This window comes from Abrus precatorius, unplaced genomic scaffold, assembly GCF_003935025.1.
Source record: "Abrus precatorius isolate BTA unplaced genomic scaffold, Abrus_2018 Scaffold6, whole genome shotgun sequence".
Classification (NCBI taxonomy): domain Eukaryota; kingdom Viridiplantae; phylum Streptophyta; class Magnoliopsida; order Fabales; family Fabaceae; genus Abrus; species Abrus precatorius.
In genome coordinates, this window is record NW_020874406.1 from 23036266 (window position 1) to 23051462 (window position 15197).

General features: G+C 34.5%; 2 protein-coding genes across 6 annotated transcripts; both read left to right on the plus strand.

Annotated features, from left to right (window-relative positions):
- Positions 1 to 87: 87 nt before the first annotated feature.
- LOC113868983 (ankyrin repeat and SAM domain-containing protein 6) lies at positions 88 to 9461 on the plus strand. Of its 5 annotated transcripts, XM_027505037.1 has the most exons (8): positions 88 to 474; positions 824 to 966; positions 1193 to 1233; positions 1335 to 1506; positions 1597 to 1891; positions 7551 to 7640; positions 8524 to 8586; positions 9081 to 9461. In XM_027505037.1, the coding sequence occupies exons 1-8, from the start codon at positions 421 to 423 to the stop codon at positions 9135 to 9137; spliced, it is 915 nt and encodes a 304-aa protein (XP_027360838.1). In that variant the 5' UTR covers positions 88 to 420; the 3' UTR covers positions 9138 to 9461. The 5 variants fall into 5 exon arrangements, with proteins under 5 accessions (XP_027360838.1, XP_027360841.1, XP_027360839.1 ...); XM_027505040.1 differs by having other exon boundaries at positions 89 to 283; positions 824 to 970; positions 1335 to 1891; positions 9081 to 9460; XM_027505038.1 differs by having other exon boundaries at positions 90 to 474; positions 824 to 970; positions 1335 to 1891; positions 9081 to 9459.
- A 4552-nt stretch (positions 9462 to 14013) lies between these two features.
- LOC113869797 (zinc finger protein GIS) lies at positions 14014 to 14755 on the plus strand. The gene has a single exon (XM_027506273.1). It carries the CDS (start codon positions 14015 to 14017, stop codon positions 14744 to 14746), a length of 732 nt encoding a protein of 243 aa, XP_027362074.1. The 5' UTR covers position 14014; the 3' UTR covers positions 14747 to 14755.
- The last annotated feature ends 442 nt before the right edge of the window (positions 14756 to 15197 follow it).

A 15197-nucleotide genomic window follows, 5' to 3' on the forward strand; every position in this document is an offset into this window, starting at 1 on the left:
CAAGTAAGCATTAAAGGGCCAAGCCCTACCACTACGGTCTGCAAATCAGACGGTCCTGGTTCGATCACGCAGCCACCATATTCCCTGCGCACAGCACCACTACACCTTCGGTGCTCCAACGTTTCGACATCAACGCAAAAATCATCGTGCTATTTCACTTCCACCGTAACCCTCTCCATCTCTCTTTCTTCAATAATAACCTGAATCCTGCGCTGCAATCTCCACACGAGTTCCTCCTCTATATAGCATCCTGGTTTGGTCTCCATTACTGCTTCAAGTCGCGGTAATGAGATTAGGGTTAGGGTAACTCCTCACGATTTTCGATTGGTTCTATTGATGCCTCGCGTGCGAGTTGGTGTATTCGTGTCGTGGCTGCAAAATTTTTGGCTTAATTTATAGTTTAGGGTTTGCGTTGTCGACATGTCCGATACTTCGAGGGGTCGTGTTACTATTACTCTTGGTCGTAGCGGTCAGGTAGTTTGAAATCTATTCTAATACAAAACTTATTTGTGTACTTTCTGCAGCTTTGGTTCTGTTTTTTTTTTGGTTGTCTGTGTGCGGATTTCTACTTGCTTGATCGAATAGTATTCTGGGAAGTTATCAATGATTATGACATTTTACTTTTTTTGTTTTCAGTTTCTGTTTGGCATGACTTTGTGCTATTACTTTCTCTTTTTTGTTTGCTAAATTTGTTTATTAGGAAAGGAATGCAGTGTAATTTTTATTTTCTTACTTTTTCGGGATATAGAGTTTTGCTCTGATATATCATGAGTGGGATATTTGGATTCATGTACATGACCTGGTTTTTTACACTTGAGTTTAGGTTGTGAAGAGGGATATATCTGCTGCAGATGTTTCTTTCTCTTCTCTTCCCTCAGCTGGCACTAAGCGGTCTGTAAGAGACAGAATTGGAAATAATGCAGATAGTTCTGTGTGGCATGGAAATGGACTTGGTAGCAATAAACGGTGTGTATGTGTTCTTTGTTTTTGTTTTTTTGGTATCTATGGCTACTGTGTGCGTATGAGTTTCACAAAAATAAAAAATTGAATGTGTTTTGGGTTTTTATATATATATATATATATATATATATAGAGAGAGAGAGAGAGAGAGAGAGAGAGAGAATAGGCTGCCTTTCTGTATGGTTCAATTGAAATAAGCTTTCATGAATTTTTCTGTTCATATTGTCTGCAGTCATCGAGGAGATATAAGTGTGCAAAATGGACTGGATGGCAGTAAGCTCCGTTAGCCACCAATGCATCTTTATGTTACTCGATGGTTTTTATATATCTAATGTTGTTTCTCTTAATTTACTTATATGGGTATATTTATGAAGATGATCTCCGATTGAAGCTCATGCAAAAAAGCGCATCTAGGCAAGGTGATAGCAATGGCAGTAAGAGGCATACAGACCTCCGTGAAAAACTTTCAAAGGCAGTTCACCCTATGCCAAACAGCTATAATTCAAAGCAGCATGTACCAGAATCCAGGGAAGCAAGCTTGATGAGGCAAATTCCTTCGGCTAGAAGTTCTGATGATTTACTGCGAATGGAATCCATGAGAAGCTCATACTCTCCTTGGACATTGGATCATTTTAGGCGAAGATCACCAGATGGGTTTCCCAGTACTTCCAGGGGGATTTCACCTCAGAGGGATGTCCAAGACCTCAGGCGAAGGCCATTAAACAGGTCATATGATGGTGTCAGATCAGTTCCATATGTAGCTAGGGATGTTCTCGAAACCTCGAGGCCTCCAGTAAGTGCACCTGCACCTGCATCTTTTATGTCACGTTCCACAATGTCCACATTACCTCCAGTAACTGCCAAGCCTGTAGCATCGCATCCTGGCCAACTTCCTCCATCAAGCAGTGTTGCACAAAGGGCTTCATATGTGGTGAATATTACTTATCTTCTGATCTCTAGATCTCCTTTTTCTCAACTCTTCCTTTTGTGTTACTGGGAGAAACATTTCCCATCACCATCTGATGGATATCTTTGTTGATTCTGTTATTCCCTTTTTGCTATATGCTAGGGAATTGTTTATGAAAATATAACCTATTGACATGACCTAATTAGACTTGTAGAAATGGTTCACGTTAACTAACTTGATATTTGATCCAATATATTAAATGTTGTACAATTTGCACTGTCAATAATTTGAAAAGCTGACCTGAAATTGTGCCATGGCAAAGAATCTGCTACAATGAACTTGGCATTGCAATGGATAACAGCCAAAAACATGGCTGAGGTAACCCATAGCATTGTGTGGACAATGGATAGCTGCCAAAATTTTGGCTGAATTGCGGAGGATAGCGTTGCTGTTTGCTATACCAACAGGCAGTAAAAATCAACTTTTTGTTCCCCTGCTTTCTTAGATCAATAAGTCATTTTTAGTGTTACTTTTATGATTTCATGTCCTTTTCTCTTTCAGAACCATTTTAGGGTTGAAATTCATTTATTTTGACAAAATCTAGTTGCCCATCTCTTCTGATTTTTCTGTCAATCTCCCAGCCAGTGACGCATTTTCTAGCTATGCCTGGCTGTTTCCTAGCGTAGGTCAGCACTTCAATCTGCAATCCCTGTTCCGACCTTCCTCTGTTAGCCTCTGTGTACACTTTGCTGGCCAGTTTCCTTCCTCTGTCCTGTTTCTGTCTTCTTCTGCCCTGTTTGCAGACACTGTTGCATGATGTGATTGCCCCAATCAGTGTTATTGTGTCAGTAATTTTTACGGTAATATGCACATCAAAATGTCAACGAGTCTTATTTTTCACTAACTTGTTGATTATACCTTAATTTTGAATTTTTTAAATTTGAGCATTAACATATTTGTTCTATAAGCTACTTGCATTGCATCTGCTATCTTTGGCATAACACCATACCACTATTTGCTATCCTACTACAACATTTCTGGGTTTGGTTGCTCTGCACCACTATCCAGGATTAACTAATATGATTTGCCCTTCATTTTGGATGTTGTCTAAGGCCTAATGTTGTAGATTTTCTGGTTGTTAGCTGATTTTGATCAGTTGATTTAGATGTTCTTCTAAAAGATTTTCTTGGTCTGGACACCAATGAGAATGTATGCTTAAATATGATGATCTGATTCTTTGGCATAAAGTCTGGTGGCAGTTTTTCACTCCAAAAAAAATAAAGAGAAGATCCTGATGATGGTCATATGTAGCTTCCTTGTAGGAGATGTGGTGGTCAAATAATTAATTGTATTATTTTGCATTGTTTTATTGCTGGAATGTTGGTTTAGTTATAACTCTTTAAGTGATGAACTGACTAACTATGAGAAGATAATGGGTTCTGTTAATTTCATGAGAATGATTTTGCCATTCGTTATGTGAGAACCACGGTGATTTCAGAGGAATGATCATATTCTAGGAAAGACAAGTTTAGTTGCAGCTCTTGTTTAGTTTCTGCATTAATCTGTTGCATTCCTCCTCTTTAATCTTCATCCCAGACTAGTCCAGCTTTTTGAAAATAAGAATGCTTCCCTTGTTTTCACATGCTTGATTGACAGTGGAGGAGAAAAATGTCCTTGCAGTACTGACCATGTTACAATTCTGCAAAGTAGAAAAATACATGCTTGTTTTCAGTCAATATCAATGTTTAAATAACAATTAAAAGATGTGCTAAATTTAAAATAAGAGAATTTACACCCACATGCATGTGTGTCAAGACTTCAGGTTTCCTTAAAAGGGATATTCTGGACATTTAGGGTGTCTTTTAATGGAGGAGTTTAAAGTAGAATGGAGGAGGAGGAAATTTTTTCTTTTTAAGTAAACATTGTTCTTGCTCTAAATCTTTTTTTAAACAAGGAATAAAATGTAAGATTATCATGTAACCTTAATCATTTTTAAAACATAAAAAGAGTTTACATTTTGATACACTATGAATGTAAATACTTTTACTATCAATCACAAAAGTCAACAATCTTCAATGATATGACAGTTCATGATTAGTTGAGTGTAAAAAAACTTACATCATCAGTAATTTCAATTAAATCCTATATAATAATCCTCTAAGTTTAAATAGAAATTTTACCTTCCCATCTTATCCCTTCAATTACTCGCTCAATTTCTGTTGTTATCAAGTCTTTTTTTATGGTTTTGCTTTCCTTTTCCGCCAAGGTATAATCTTATGATCTACCATAATGCTTGTTGTGTTCTTTACTCCTGAAGCTCAAAGCTTGAGTTTTGGAATCAAGTAACTCTTCTGAAATGTTAATTGACTAGTACTTGTTGGCTTTGCAATTTATAGTAGGGTTGGAAACTTTTAACTCTGCACATAAACACCACTGTGTATTTATCTTGTACTGGTTCAACATAAACAGGAATGGGTCAAAAGAGGGTTAACTCCCCAGACATGAATAGTAAATGAGTTGAATCTGGGTTGAGCCTACAAACTCAAACGTATCCATTCATATAAATGGGGGTATAAACATGTCAATCCATACACCTTTACCTATATGTACCCTTTTAATTTTACATCTGATGACTGTTTTGCCATTGTCCATATAACTTTAAAAGTTTTGTGGATGAAGAAACTAATATTGGTAATCCTAGACAGAAAGAAATCGCACAAACTTTAAACTTGTCCTTTCAATTACTTCGTTCAATTTCCATCTTTTGCGGTGTGTCATCTGTGTCCCAAATGAAATTGGGAGAGTAGAACCACCACAAATTAGTAGACATGAGATTTCAATGTTTTATGAATTTTTTTGGCTATTTATGTCAAAGCTTTTTTATCTGTTTGACAATTATTTTGTTTTATGAACTTGTGTTGATTAAACAGGTAGAGTCAAAGTCAAAGTCAACAAGTTAATAAAGATTTTAACCATAGTTATCAATCTAGGATAACGATGCATAGTAGACAGCCCCAAAAACTGCTATACAGGGATTGGGGAAGTGGGAGCTATTTTAAATCATAGTTAACAATAGCGGCCGCTATCGCAGCGTAGTGGAGTGGAGCGGCGCAGTTCTCCTATGGCAACCCTGTAGCGTTGCGGTTCAATGTCGCGGCTGTCACGCCGCGAATAGCAGCTGGAAATCGCGGCTGTAGTGGCTGCTATTCTGTTCTGCTTAAAAATTCTGAATTTGCCCTTTGTATTTTTTACATTTGGGGCTTTTGGGGGGGGGTAATATTGGGATTTCAGCCCCCCTTTATTTTCTGAATCTTCTCCCTCCCTCTCGCAGAGCCTAGCCCCTTAACTCACCTTTCAACTCTCTCCTCAGCTCTCCTCTCATTTCTCCTTTCATTTCTTCTCTTTTCTCTCTCTTTTTTCTGTTTCTTTCTCTGTTTTGATTCCCTTACTTTGTTTTGTTTCAAATTTCAAAGCTTCAAGTAGAAGCAATGGCTGCTCCTGCACCCTTTGCTTTTTATTATTTATTTCCTTAACTAATTTGAGTTTTTCTTTTGTTTTGTTCCAATTTGTATATTAATTTTATATTTTTCAGCATGTATGTGTGTGCATTAAAACTCAGAATAGCGGTCATCCTGCTACTGCTATCCCCTCTTTAGCGTTTTTGAGATTAGCTGCTTCGCGCCACTATTCGGGATTGACTACTATGTTTTAAATATTATAATTATAATACAAATTAAATAATTTATACCTCATGTATGAATACTCAAACAAAAAATTACAGAAGTTTGTGATAAGTAACATGTCTTAGTCTACACACAATCACCATCAATCTAGGAGAAATAAGAATATAGGAATGAAATCAAAAAATGAAAAATGATGTTGAAATCAGAAAAAATAAAGTGTAACATATTCAATAAAAAGTAGGAGAATGTGAATTGTGAAGTTTGAAGGAAGAAGGAACAGAACACAAAAAATGGACCTGTAAAGTGTGAAGGAAAGGAAGTCAAAAGTCAAATCAGACCTACTGTGATTGTGTGAATGACTGAGGTAGAAGTGTTTCAAACCCTATAATGTCTCTGAAGCGAAAGATCCATTAGAAAATGGGGGAGAAATCACAATCATACCCCAAAAAAGGTTGCTGTTTCTGGGCTAAAAATGTTTCTCCCTGCTATACTGCATGAAAAGCCACTGCTGAAAACCACCGCTGGAATCATGTAGCATCCTAGGTGGCTCCATTATAGCGTCCTATTGACTACAATGGATTACACAAATGGCTTTATTTGTCGCATGTTTGACACCATTAATAATTTTTAAATCAGTGGTGACAAGATCAACCCTGTAATAAAAAGAGTAGGAGTAAATAAAGTCAGCCCCTGTGCTTGAAAGATATAACATTTGTCACCCAATAATGAATGAGAGAAATTACTTCTGTGGTAGTGAATCAAATTAGTTCATAAATGTGTATTCTGATTTCTAATGCCTAATAGTCAAATTAGTCCCTTAGTTTCTGAACATGAGGACTGACTTGACTAAAGAAGAATGCTCATTATTGGACTAGTATGATAGAGATCCGAAGAACATGCTGAATAAAAGAGAATTTTATGGAAATTTAAAAGACAGCTCAAAGAACTATTACAGCTGAAGAGATAAGGGAAATCAGAGCCTAAGCAGCTCAAAGAACTATTACAACTGAAGAGATAAGGGAAACCAGAGCCTAAGGTCCTCAGAGAAAATATTTTATGTCCAAAAAATATACCTAACAAACTATATATTCATCACGCACACTACCCTCACTCCTGCTAACCTCCTAATACCCTCCTTGTGCATCCCAAGCTTCTCACCTGCTACCTCATTTAACGAACTCTTTCTAGAATATTCTCTCTACATTTAGGCCCTTTTAATTGTTGATCCAATGTCTCAGTGATACCTTTTCTTACAAATATGCCACAGTTCATATCATTTGACTATTACAGAGTATTAGGATTATGTGATGTGAATTCTATATCATACCTCATTCCTCTAACTTACCTAATTTGACTTGTTGATATGATTGAACATCCTAAGTTTATGGCATAGGCATTTTAGATAAATAATGAATGAACCTAATATTGTTTTTGAAAACTAGAAGGCTTATACTAGAGAAACACTTGTTTAGCAAAACAAAAATTCCATCAATACACATTGTAGTGAATACTTTTTGCGTTAATGCTTATGCTTGTCTGGTTTTTGCTTATGCACAAATTTTTGCTCTCTGCTGTCCATGGAGAAATGTTAGCAACCTTTTATAAGTTGATACTGTTTGTCAACATGCTTGATTTGTATGTTCTGTTGAGCTCCCAATTAAACAATTGGAGCAACATTAGAGTTAAAATTGGTGTCTGGACGACAGAACTTTTAACTAATGGAATTTATTTAAATCTAAATTTTTTTATAATTTTATGGTTTTGCTTGGTATCTTTTCATCTTGAATGCAAGTTATTCTCAACACTACACAAATTAGAGTTTAGGGGATTGAACATGCATTTATAGCAATATAGCACATGTCCAGAGACATATGCTCAATCCATGCTTTGATCTTGGAAACCTTGTGGCGTAAAAACACATAATTTTCTTCTGTCAAATTCTCTGAATAGATTATGTATAAAGTACATCCTGACATGTTACTTTGCTGGTTATCATGTAGAGTGATGAACAGCAATCACACCAAACTGTGGATGGCCTGTTGCATGCACTGGGACTTGGAAAATATGCCATTCTTTTCAAGGCTGAGGAAGTACGTTACTCATTATTTATGTAAATGATTATTTATATTATCCTGGTATTTTTTTTTTCTGAGGACATGTGTTGTGATTGGTTTAATGATATGTAAAAATTATTTACTTATTGTCTGCTACAGGAAATCTACCCTAGAAAATTATTGGAAAAGACCATTTTATAAATCAAGAGATTTATTGTCCTCTGGGCCTATATTGAGTATTTTGCCACTTGATTTAATTCTTGCTTTTTGCTTCAGGATGGTTTGGTTCATTTTTTTGTCATTGATGGATGAATTCTACTATTCTGTTTCCATTTTTCAGGAAGTATGTTTCCAGAAATTACTAACTTGTATAATGCTCTTCCATGTTTAATATAATGATAACATCACCGAGAATTATAGTTCTAATTTCAGATTAAACCTAGTGTTTCCTATAGTAGATTATCTGTAATTTCTAATGGTTATTGACATTTTGTATTCATGCTTCATAATGTGCATGTTTCATGTAAGGTGCGTAAATTGGGAGGGAATGCTACCTGTTAAAACATTACGGGAAGTATCATGCCTGCATTTTGTAAATACTTCCAGGTCTCCTTTCTTAACTTGACATACAAACACGCCTGAGGGGGGAATGTTGCACTGATTTAAACTTACCTCTTAAATAACAGCAATTGAACTTAGTTCTTATTATTCTGCAGTGATTGATAAGTTTTTAGCTTCAATTAACATTTAGACAGTGCCATACTCTTGCTGAACTTGCTTGTAGATAAACCAGCTTTGTTTTGTGTTAGTGCTCAAGTGATCATATATTATCTTATGAGATTTTTATATATTAGTACAGAAGTATGTTTTCTCTAATACGGCAGTGCTGGCTATCTTATGCACTGATACATTTATACAGGTTGATATGACTGCATTAAAGCAGATGGGAGAAAATGACCTCAAAGAGCTTGGGATACCTATGGTAATTTTCCTTCCTGTTTTATGTGGCATATGTTCAGGTGGTGTTCAATGAGGCTTACTGTTGAAAGTGAATGTTACACTAAATATATGGATTTAGGCATTTTATAGTGATGTTATGTTAGACGATATATTGATTTTAAGTTCATGATCCTTAATTTTTCACCCATCATCCATAATTTACAGTTATATTGTGTTTAATTTTGCATTAATAAATTCTCTTTCTCTTGGTTATTAGCATTTTGCTATTTTTCTGGAAGACATAATTTTTCCTCATATTTTGCCATCTAAATCTCATGAAAGTTAATAGTGCAGGTATTCTGCTTGTCTTTATTTCATGTCTTGTTGCTTTAACCACAAAATTCTCAATAATAAAGAATGCATTGAAGATGTTATTGAAAATAATGTATTACTGGCATTTTTTGTGATTGTGTTTTTGTTTGTACACTATTCGATTACGTAGTGATATTTGTCTCATGGAGGTTGCTTGGGTTGCAGGGTCCAAGGAAAAAAATTCTTCTCGCTCTCTTACCTCGTAACAAACGTCAACAATGATTGATATATATCCTGCTTGATGCCGAAACTGACACATTGTTGGATCACCAGTTTTTTTATATACATACAATTTGGGTGATAGTAAAGCACAGATCTGAGAATTTTTATATAACATCCCTCGTCCCGTCAGGGGTTCGAGTATCCTTTGTATCGACTATCGCTTTTTTGCATTCGAGAACAGGTTCGGCTTAAAAATCTCGTTTGTTGGAAATATTGATCTGTCATATATACTGTTTGTACTTTTTTTTTAATTGAAAGTAATAGGAAATTGAATCAATTTATCCGAAGTCAAGGTTTATCGATATGTATCATTTGTCTAAACAATTGAGTAAAGTTTTATGGCGTCAGCAAAATATGTTGAATCTTTTTTCATACCATCATTCTACCAATTTGCGTACCATCTCCAACGACAATGTGAATGAGGAGCAGCAAAATCGTCAAAGCCCAAGACATTCATGTTACACTTGCCATTATCCTTCTATTGTCTCCAACTACCTGTTCAAAACGTGTCTTGCTTTCGGTCTCAAAAGTTTCTTTGTGGAAAACACAGTTGCTGCAAGGTTAACTGATAATTTATTGCTTTTTAGAAATATATGTTGGGCTCAACAGCGTATCTCAAAGTTTGCTGCGGATCTTCACTTGCTCTACTTTTTCCTCACAATGGAAGACATCATCGCATGTCGGTGAGCACCCACCCAATGAAAATGAATTTTGGTAGTTAAAAGTAAATCTTTCTTTAGAAAATGTTGGTTGCACGTTATCGAATTATATCTCGTGTGGTTTCTAGAACAAGTACTGTGCTTATGTTTTTTGGTGCATCAGGTGTTACGGCACTATACAAAATCTGTCTTTTGTCCCTGCCCATTGAAGGTATTTTTCACAATGGTATATTCTTAAATTCACGATGGTCGTTAAAAATGAAAAAAAAATTGTCATTTTAAAGAATTTGAAAGTGTAGACCATATTATTCCTTGGGTATTAGATACACGATCATTAAAAAATGATTATCGACAAACATTTTAAATCCCTTAATAATCAAGATGAGGTTTTAAGAGTTGTTTAATTGGAGATTATATTTTTTTAAAAAGTTTAAATAATTACCCAAGCTGTCTAAGTTACTTTAATTTCCGTTGGCTTTTATAATTTGTTTCTGTTTATTCTCTTTGAAGACCTTTTAAAATGCATGAAAGAAACGGAACTTAGGTTAGCAGTAGTTTAACATTGACCCCTTTATTCCTTAGCTTGTTGCCACTTGCCATGATTACTTTAGCGGAGCTATCTCAGGTTCTGATCTAGTGGGAGCAAAGCCATCGAAAATTTGTTATTTAATTATTTATATATTTCTCTCTGCGTTTGTGCGAAATTGCACCACTAAATAAAACTGAAATTTATTATTTTCCAACTAACAATATTTTTTTACCTGTTCATTTGAGATGAATGACCACGAGAGTTCGTCGTAGCCATTGTACCCAAACAACCGACATGAACCTAGAGAAGGCGAACAGTGTACAGTTAGCTAACTTATTGAGTTTCAACAGTTTGTGACAATGTTGCATTCCCTTGGAATACTGCTTTTTAACCTAACTACCCTATGGATAAATAAATTGCGATTGAAATCGTTGAAAGGAAAGGACATATCGTTGCCCACAAGCCAGATCATCTTAAAGTATCTCATGACAACTTCTCACGAATTGTTAAAAATAATTTTATATAGTATAATATATTTTTTTATAATGTGACATGATCCATACAGCCGAATTTACCTAATTGTTATAATTTAATACACTTTTTGTATTGTTATATAAATTTTATGTTTTAAATAACTTAATTACTCTTTCACTTTAGATCAAGTAACTTTGAAAATTTTCTTTTCACAATTTGTATATTTGAAGAATAAAAAAGTTATCATTCTTTTCTGTCTTATTATATTACTTCAAACAATTCAATTAATTGTTTACTCTAAGTAATTCTAAAAATTTTCTTAAATAAATTGTACAATTTATCTCACATTTATATGAGCCAATAAAATATAGTATATAATTTTAAAAAACTATGAGATCCATAAAAAAATTAAAGTTATAAATATTTTTCTCGGTGCTCTCAATTGACAAAATAATCTTAACATTTAAATATTAAAAGTGTCAACATTCATTTAATATTATTTAATTTTTCTTATTTCTCTCTTTTCATTAATCGTATTATATACCATGATCCAGTTGGAATAAACACTTAGAGAAGTTCTTGTAGAAGAAAAAAAATATTTTTTTAATAAGTTAAAAATAATTTATCTCTTCAAATTTTAAAGAAATTAAATGAGAGGTTTTTTATAACTTTTAAAAATTAAAGCAATATAAGTTTTTTTTTTTAACTTATGGGATATATATATATACCTTCTTTGTAAGTTTACCTAAACTTGATTTATATCTATTATTTCTTTCTTCTATTCCTTTACCTCACAAAATTCATAAAGACCAATGTTCAATTCCTTAACCTTAGATGGAAACAAGGGTAGCTCTTGGCAAACTCTTTTTCTAGATTGTGGATACAATAATGGCTTGATGGTGCCGCAAAGAAAGGGAAGTATTTTTGTAAGACTCCAAAGCTTACGTTAGAAGGAATTCTCATAGAAAGTTTTTAATAAGGCTAGAATGAATGTACTTAAGGTTTTAGTGTCTCTCCCTTTATATAGGTGTATGTTGTCTCGTGTTTTGATTTTCCATCATTATCGAATGACAAAGGTAATATGATGGAAATGAACATTTACCCGAAACTTTGTGTCTAAACCCTTTAATAATTAAAGGTTAGATGCACAAATTATGCTGACTAATACAATGTCTTGAAGGAACTTACATACTATACCTTTAAGAGTTATTGGTCCTCAATTAGTCCGAAATTAATTATCCGTGGTGAAAAAATTGTGTATGGTGCGCGATCTAGGTTGGACCGTTGAGTAACTTTATCACAATTCTCCTTTTAGCCTTCGCATGGGTCAATTAGTGAAGTTCTTAACATGTAATAGTTTCATTCAAAATGGTTTATGATGTCATTTTTCACAGTAATCCTATAAATTTAAGTCCAATCACTTTAGAACATGAATTCCTTGATCTACGACGGCTAAGGGTTTGAGGGATTAGCTTTTAAGTTAGGGCCTTGCAAGTTAGCAACAGAAACAAGGTTGAATCTTCTGGGTTGTCGCATCAACTTTTAATGCCCAAGTGCATTTGATTTATGTGTACTGTATCAAGCAAACATTTCAACTTAGTATGTCCTTTCTCTAAAGAAACATTTTTATCGTTTAATTGATCTTACATGACTGCATTATCATAATTCCATATATAAGTTTTCTTTAGTCAGTTTTGGCATTCTATTAGGTCTCATAAAAAATTAGAAAACCACTTTAGATTTGTCCAAAAGCAAGGGCAACATCCAGTGGGGGGAGAGCAAGGTTGTGTTATCTGATGGGTAGGGACCACGGTTTGATATTCTCAAACCAACGTGTAATGAAATGGAATTAGATGAAATTAATCAATCAATCATCCAACCCACCCACTTAGCCACCATAACCCAATCTTCTCCCTCATGCTCTCTTTTTATTCCACATGTTAGGATAGTGAAATGCTAGATGACAGCATGCCTACTTGGAATTCTCCTCCTAAAGCAAGAAAAGAAAATTTAATAAGCTTATAAATAGCGAAAAAGGAGTGGGAATTGATGATTATGAGAGATTTATTGGTGGAAGAAGTCAACCAATGGAAGATCTAGTTAGAGACAATGGAATAAAACACAATCTAATGATTTCTAAATTGTCCCAAAAGCAACAGAGTGTGGGTCCAACTAGAACAACTGTCCAACGCAAATGCCTAGTTTATTTATAGAATATTATTATAGCTCATGACTTGATTCACCTGAAAATATAAGTTGTATAAAATATAGGCTTTGCCTGCTCTAAGAAGATATGCCCAGATCTTGTGGAAGACTCTTATTAGTATATATGCTTACATCATTGCCCACTTCTTATATTCCTTTTTTAAGCTTCTACTCCTTCTTTTCTATTACAAGAGCATTCATATAAAAATAACATGGTCAAGAAAAACATATTAAGGGTCTTTTAAATGTGATTGCGGGTGCAGGGATAATTACAAAGAAGCTTTATTTATTGCTGAATAGTTACATTTTTACAGATGTTAGCATTTTATGAATAACGTCAATTGCATTAACTCTAGTAGATGGGACTCAGCTATAGCTTAGCATCCATTACAGTAATATTCATTTGGCAATCTATATAATATATGATTAGCTTTGGTAGAGGACAATACATGAAGCAACAAAGTCATTGGCTGGTCACTAAAATAATTAGATATGCATTTTAGTACTGTAGTAGACATGTTATGAAGTTAGTGCCCCTTTCCTTCCAGATGATCACATCCCCCTTTCTTTGACTTTTTGCAGCTACAGTTAGTTTAATAACTTTAATCATGTCTTGGGCATGGAATATGTCTCTTTTTTTATAAAGGAGAAAGCCAAGTGGAACTATAAGTAGTATTAAGTGCTTATAGACCATCTGATTCCACCTTAAATAAATTACAGTGAATCCCTTTTGATTAAGAAGTTTGAGGTGTATCTATTACAACACGAAATAGTTTTTTAATAACAAACATTGCATGAGAGACGGCTTTCTCTAATCTGACTTTTCTTTTTAATCTTTTATTCTATTGACCCTTGGGTTCCCTTATGCTGTCCATGTACTATAAAACTAGTTATTTTAATAGATACAATGCATGCTGGGACATAGGAGCTTACTATAAAAGGAAGAGATGCCTAACAACTAATCAGTGCATTTCCTACCTCAAAATATTTCTTTCTCATATCAAAGAGAAATGGAAAGGGATGTTTGTGATCTTTCCTCAACATGGGATGGTGATAATGGCAATTCTGTGGAGAAAAGGCTCAGGTTATTTGGCTTTGAGCTAAATCCATCCAAGAATACCGAGGGTTGTGTCAAAGAGTCTGGTGAAGGAGATGAAAGTGTGAACTCCTCTAACTCGGTTTCATCAGGAGGAGAAAAAACTGTCCAAGAGAAAAGCTCAGCCAAAGACTCGGATGAGAGAAAGTTTGAGTGCCAATACTGTTTCAAGGAATTTGCAAACTCACAAGCATTAGGAGGTCATCAAAATGCCCACAAGAAAGAGAGAATGAAGAAGAAAAGATTGCAGCTTCAAGCTAGAAAGGCTAGCATAAACTACTACCTACAACCTTTTCAAACCAACCATGGCTTTGCATACCATGGCTCTGATACTCCTTGGTTCTATGATCCCTCTTCCTATAATTCCGAGTTCACCCTTTGTGAAGAACCTCAGATTAGCTTCAATTCAAATGTTTTAGATACCAACTTTTCTTATGATCACAAATCTAGTCGGTATTCTCTACCATCCCGCCCTCCTTCCCAACAAGATACTTGTATGTTTACTTTCTCTAATACAAATAATAGTCCTTTCATCATTAAGCCTTGCCACTTCCCTCCTTCAAACCAAAGCCGTAGTAAAGCTTTAGATCTTCAACTAGGCCTCAACTTGCAGTCAAACACAAGAAGCTCTTTGAGAAGGGCGTGACTTATTGTAGGACATATAGGTTAAATTAACAGTTTCCTTGTTTTCCTTGAATTATTTTAATGCATCACTTCTCAAACATCTGGGAAAAGGAAATGAGAAAAAAGTTTTAAAAAAAAAAAAGTTCACAATTCATTAGAGTTAGCTGGCCTTGAGTCACTAATGAGTCTGACTAATGATTGTTCAGACAATATATACAATATTACAATTCATATGATGTATTTATTATAGCATATAGCCATTTGATATTACATACACTTTTCTACGTTCACGGTACATGTAAACTGCTTCACCCTCTCAGTTCACGTTTCTATATAAGGCTGTCAAGTCCGAAAACTATGAATTTTTCAATCTGAAACATGGTGATAATACCAGGGATACAAGAAAAAGGAAGACAATAAAGACTAATATAATTTTAATAATAATGATTTTTTATGTTAAATTATTAATTTTT

What these genes read in the sequence shown, in the direction of transcription:
- LOC113868983 (XM_027505036.1), top strand. Translation starts at nt 421, where the DNA reads ATGTCCGATACTTCGAGGGGTCGTGTTACTATTACTCTTGGTCGTAGC. An exon ending in GCAAAATGGACTGGATGGCA is followed by an intron (nt 1,234 to 1,334) that starts GTAAGCTCCGTT and finishes ATATTTATGAAG; the next exon opens with ATGATCTCCGATTGAAGCTC. An exon ending in TTCTTTTCAAGGCTGAGGAA is followed by an intron (nt 7,641 to 8,523) that starts GTACGTTACTCA and finishes ACATTTATACAG; the next exon opens with GTTGATATGACTGCATTAAA.
- LOC113869797 (XM_027506273.1), top strand. Translation starts at nt 14,015, where the DNA reads ATGGAAAGGGATGTTTGTGATCTTTCCTCAACATGGGATGGTGATAAT.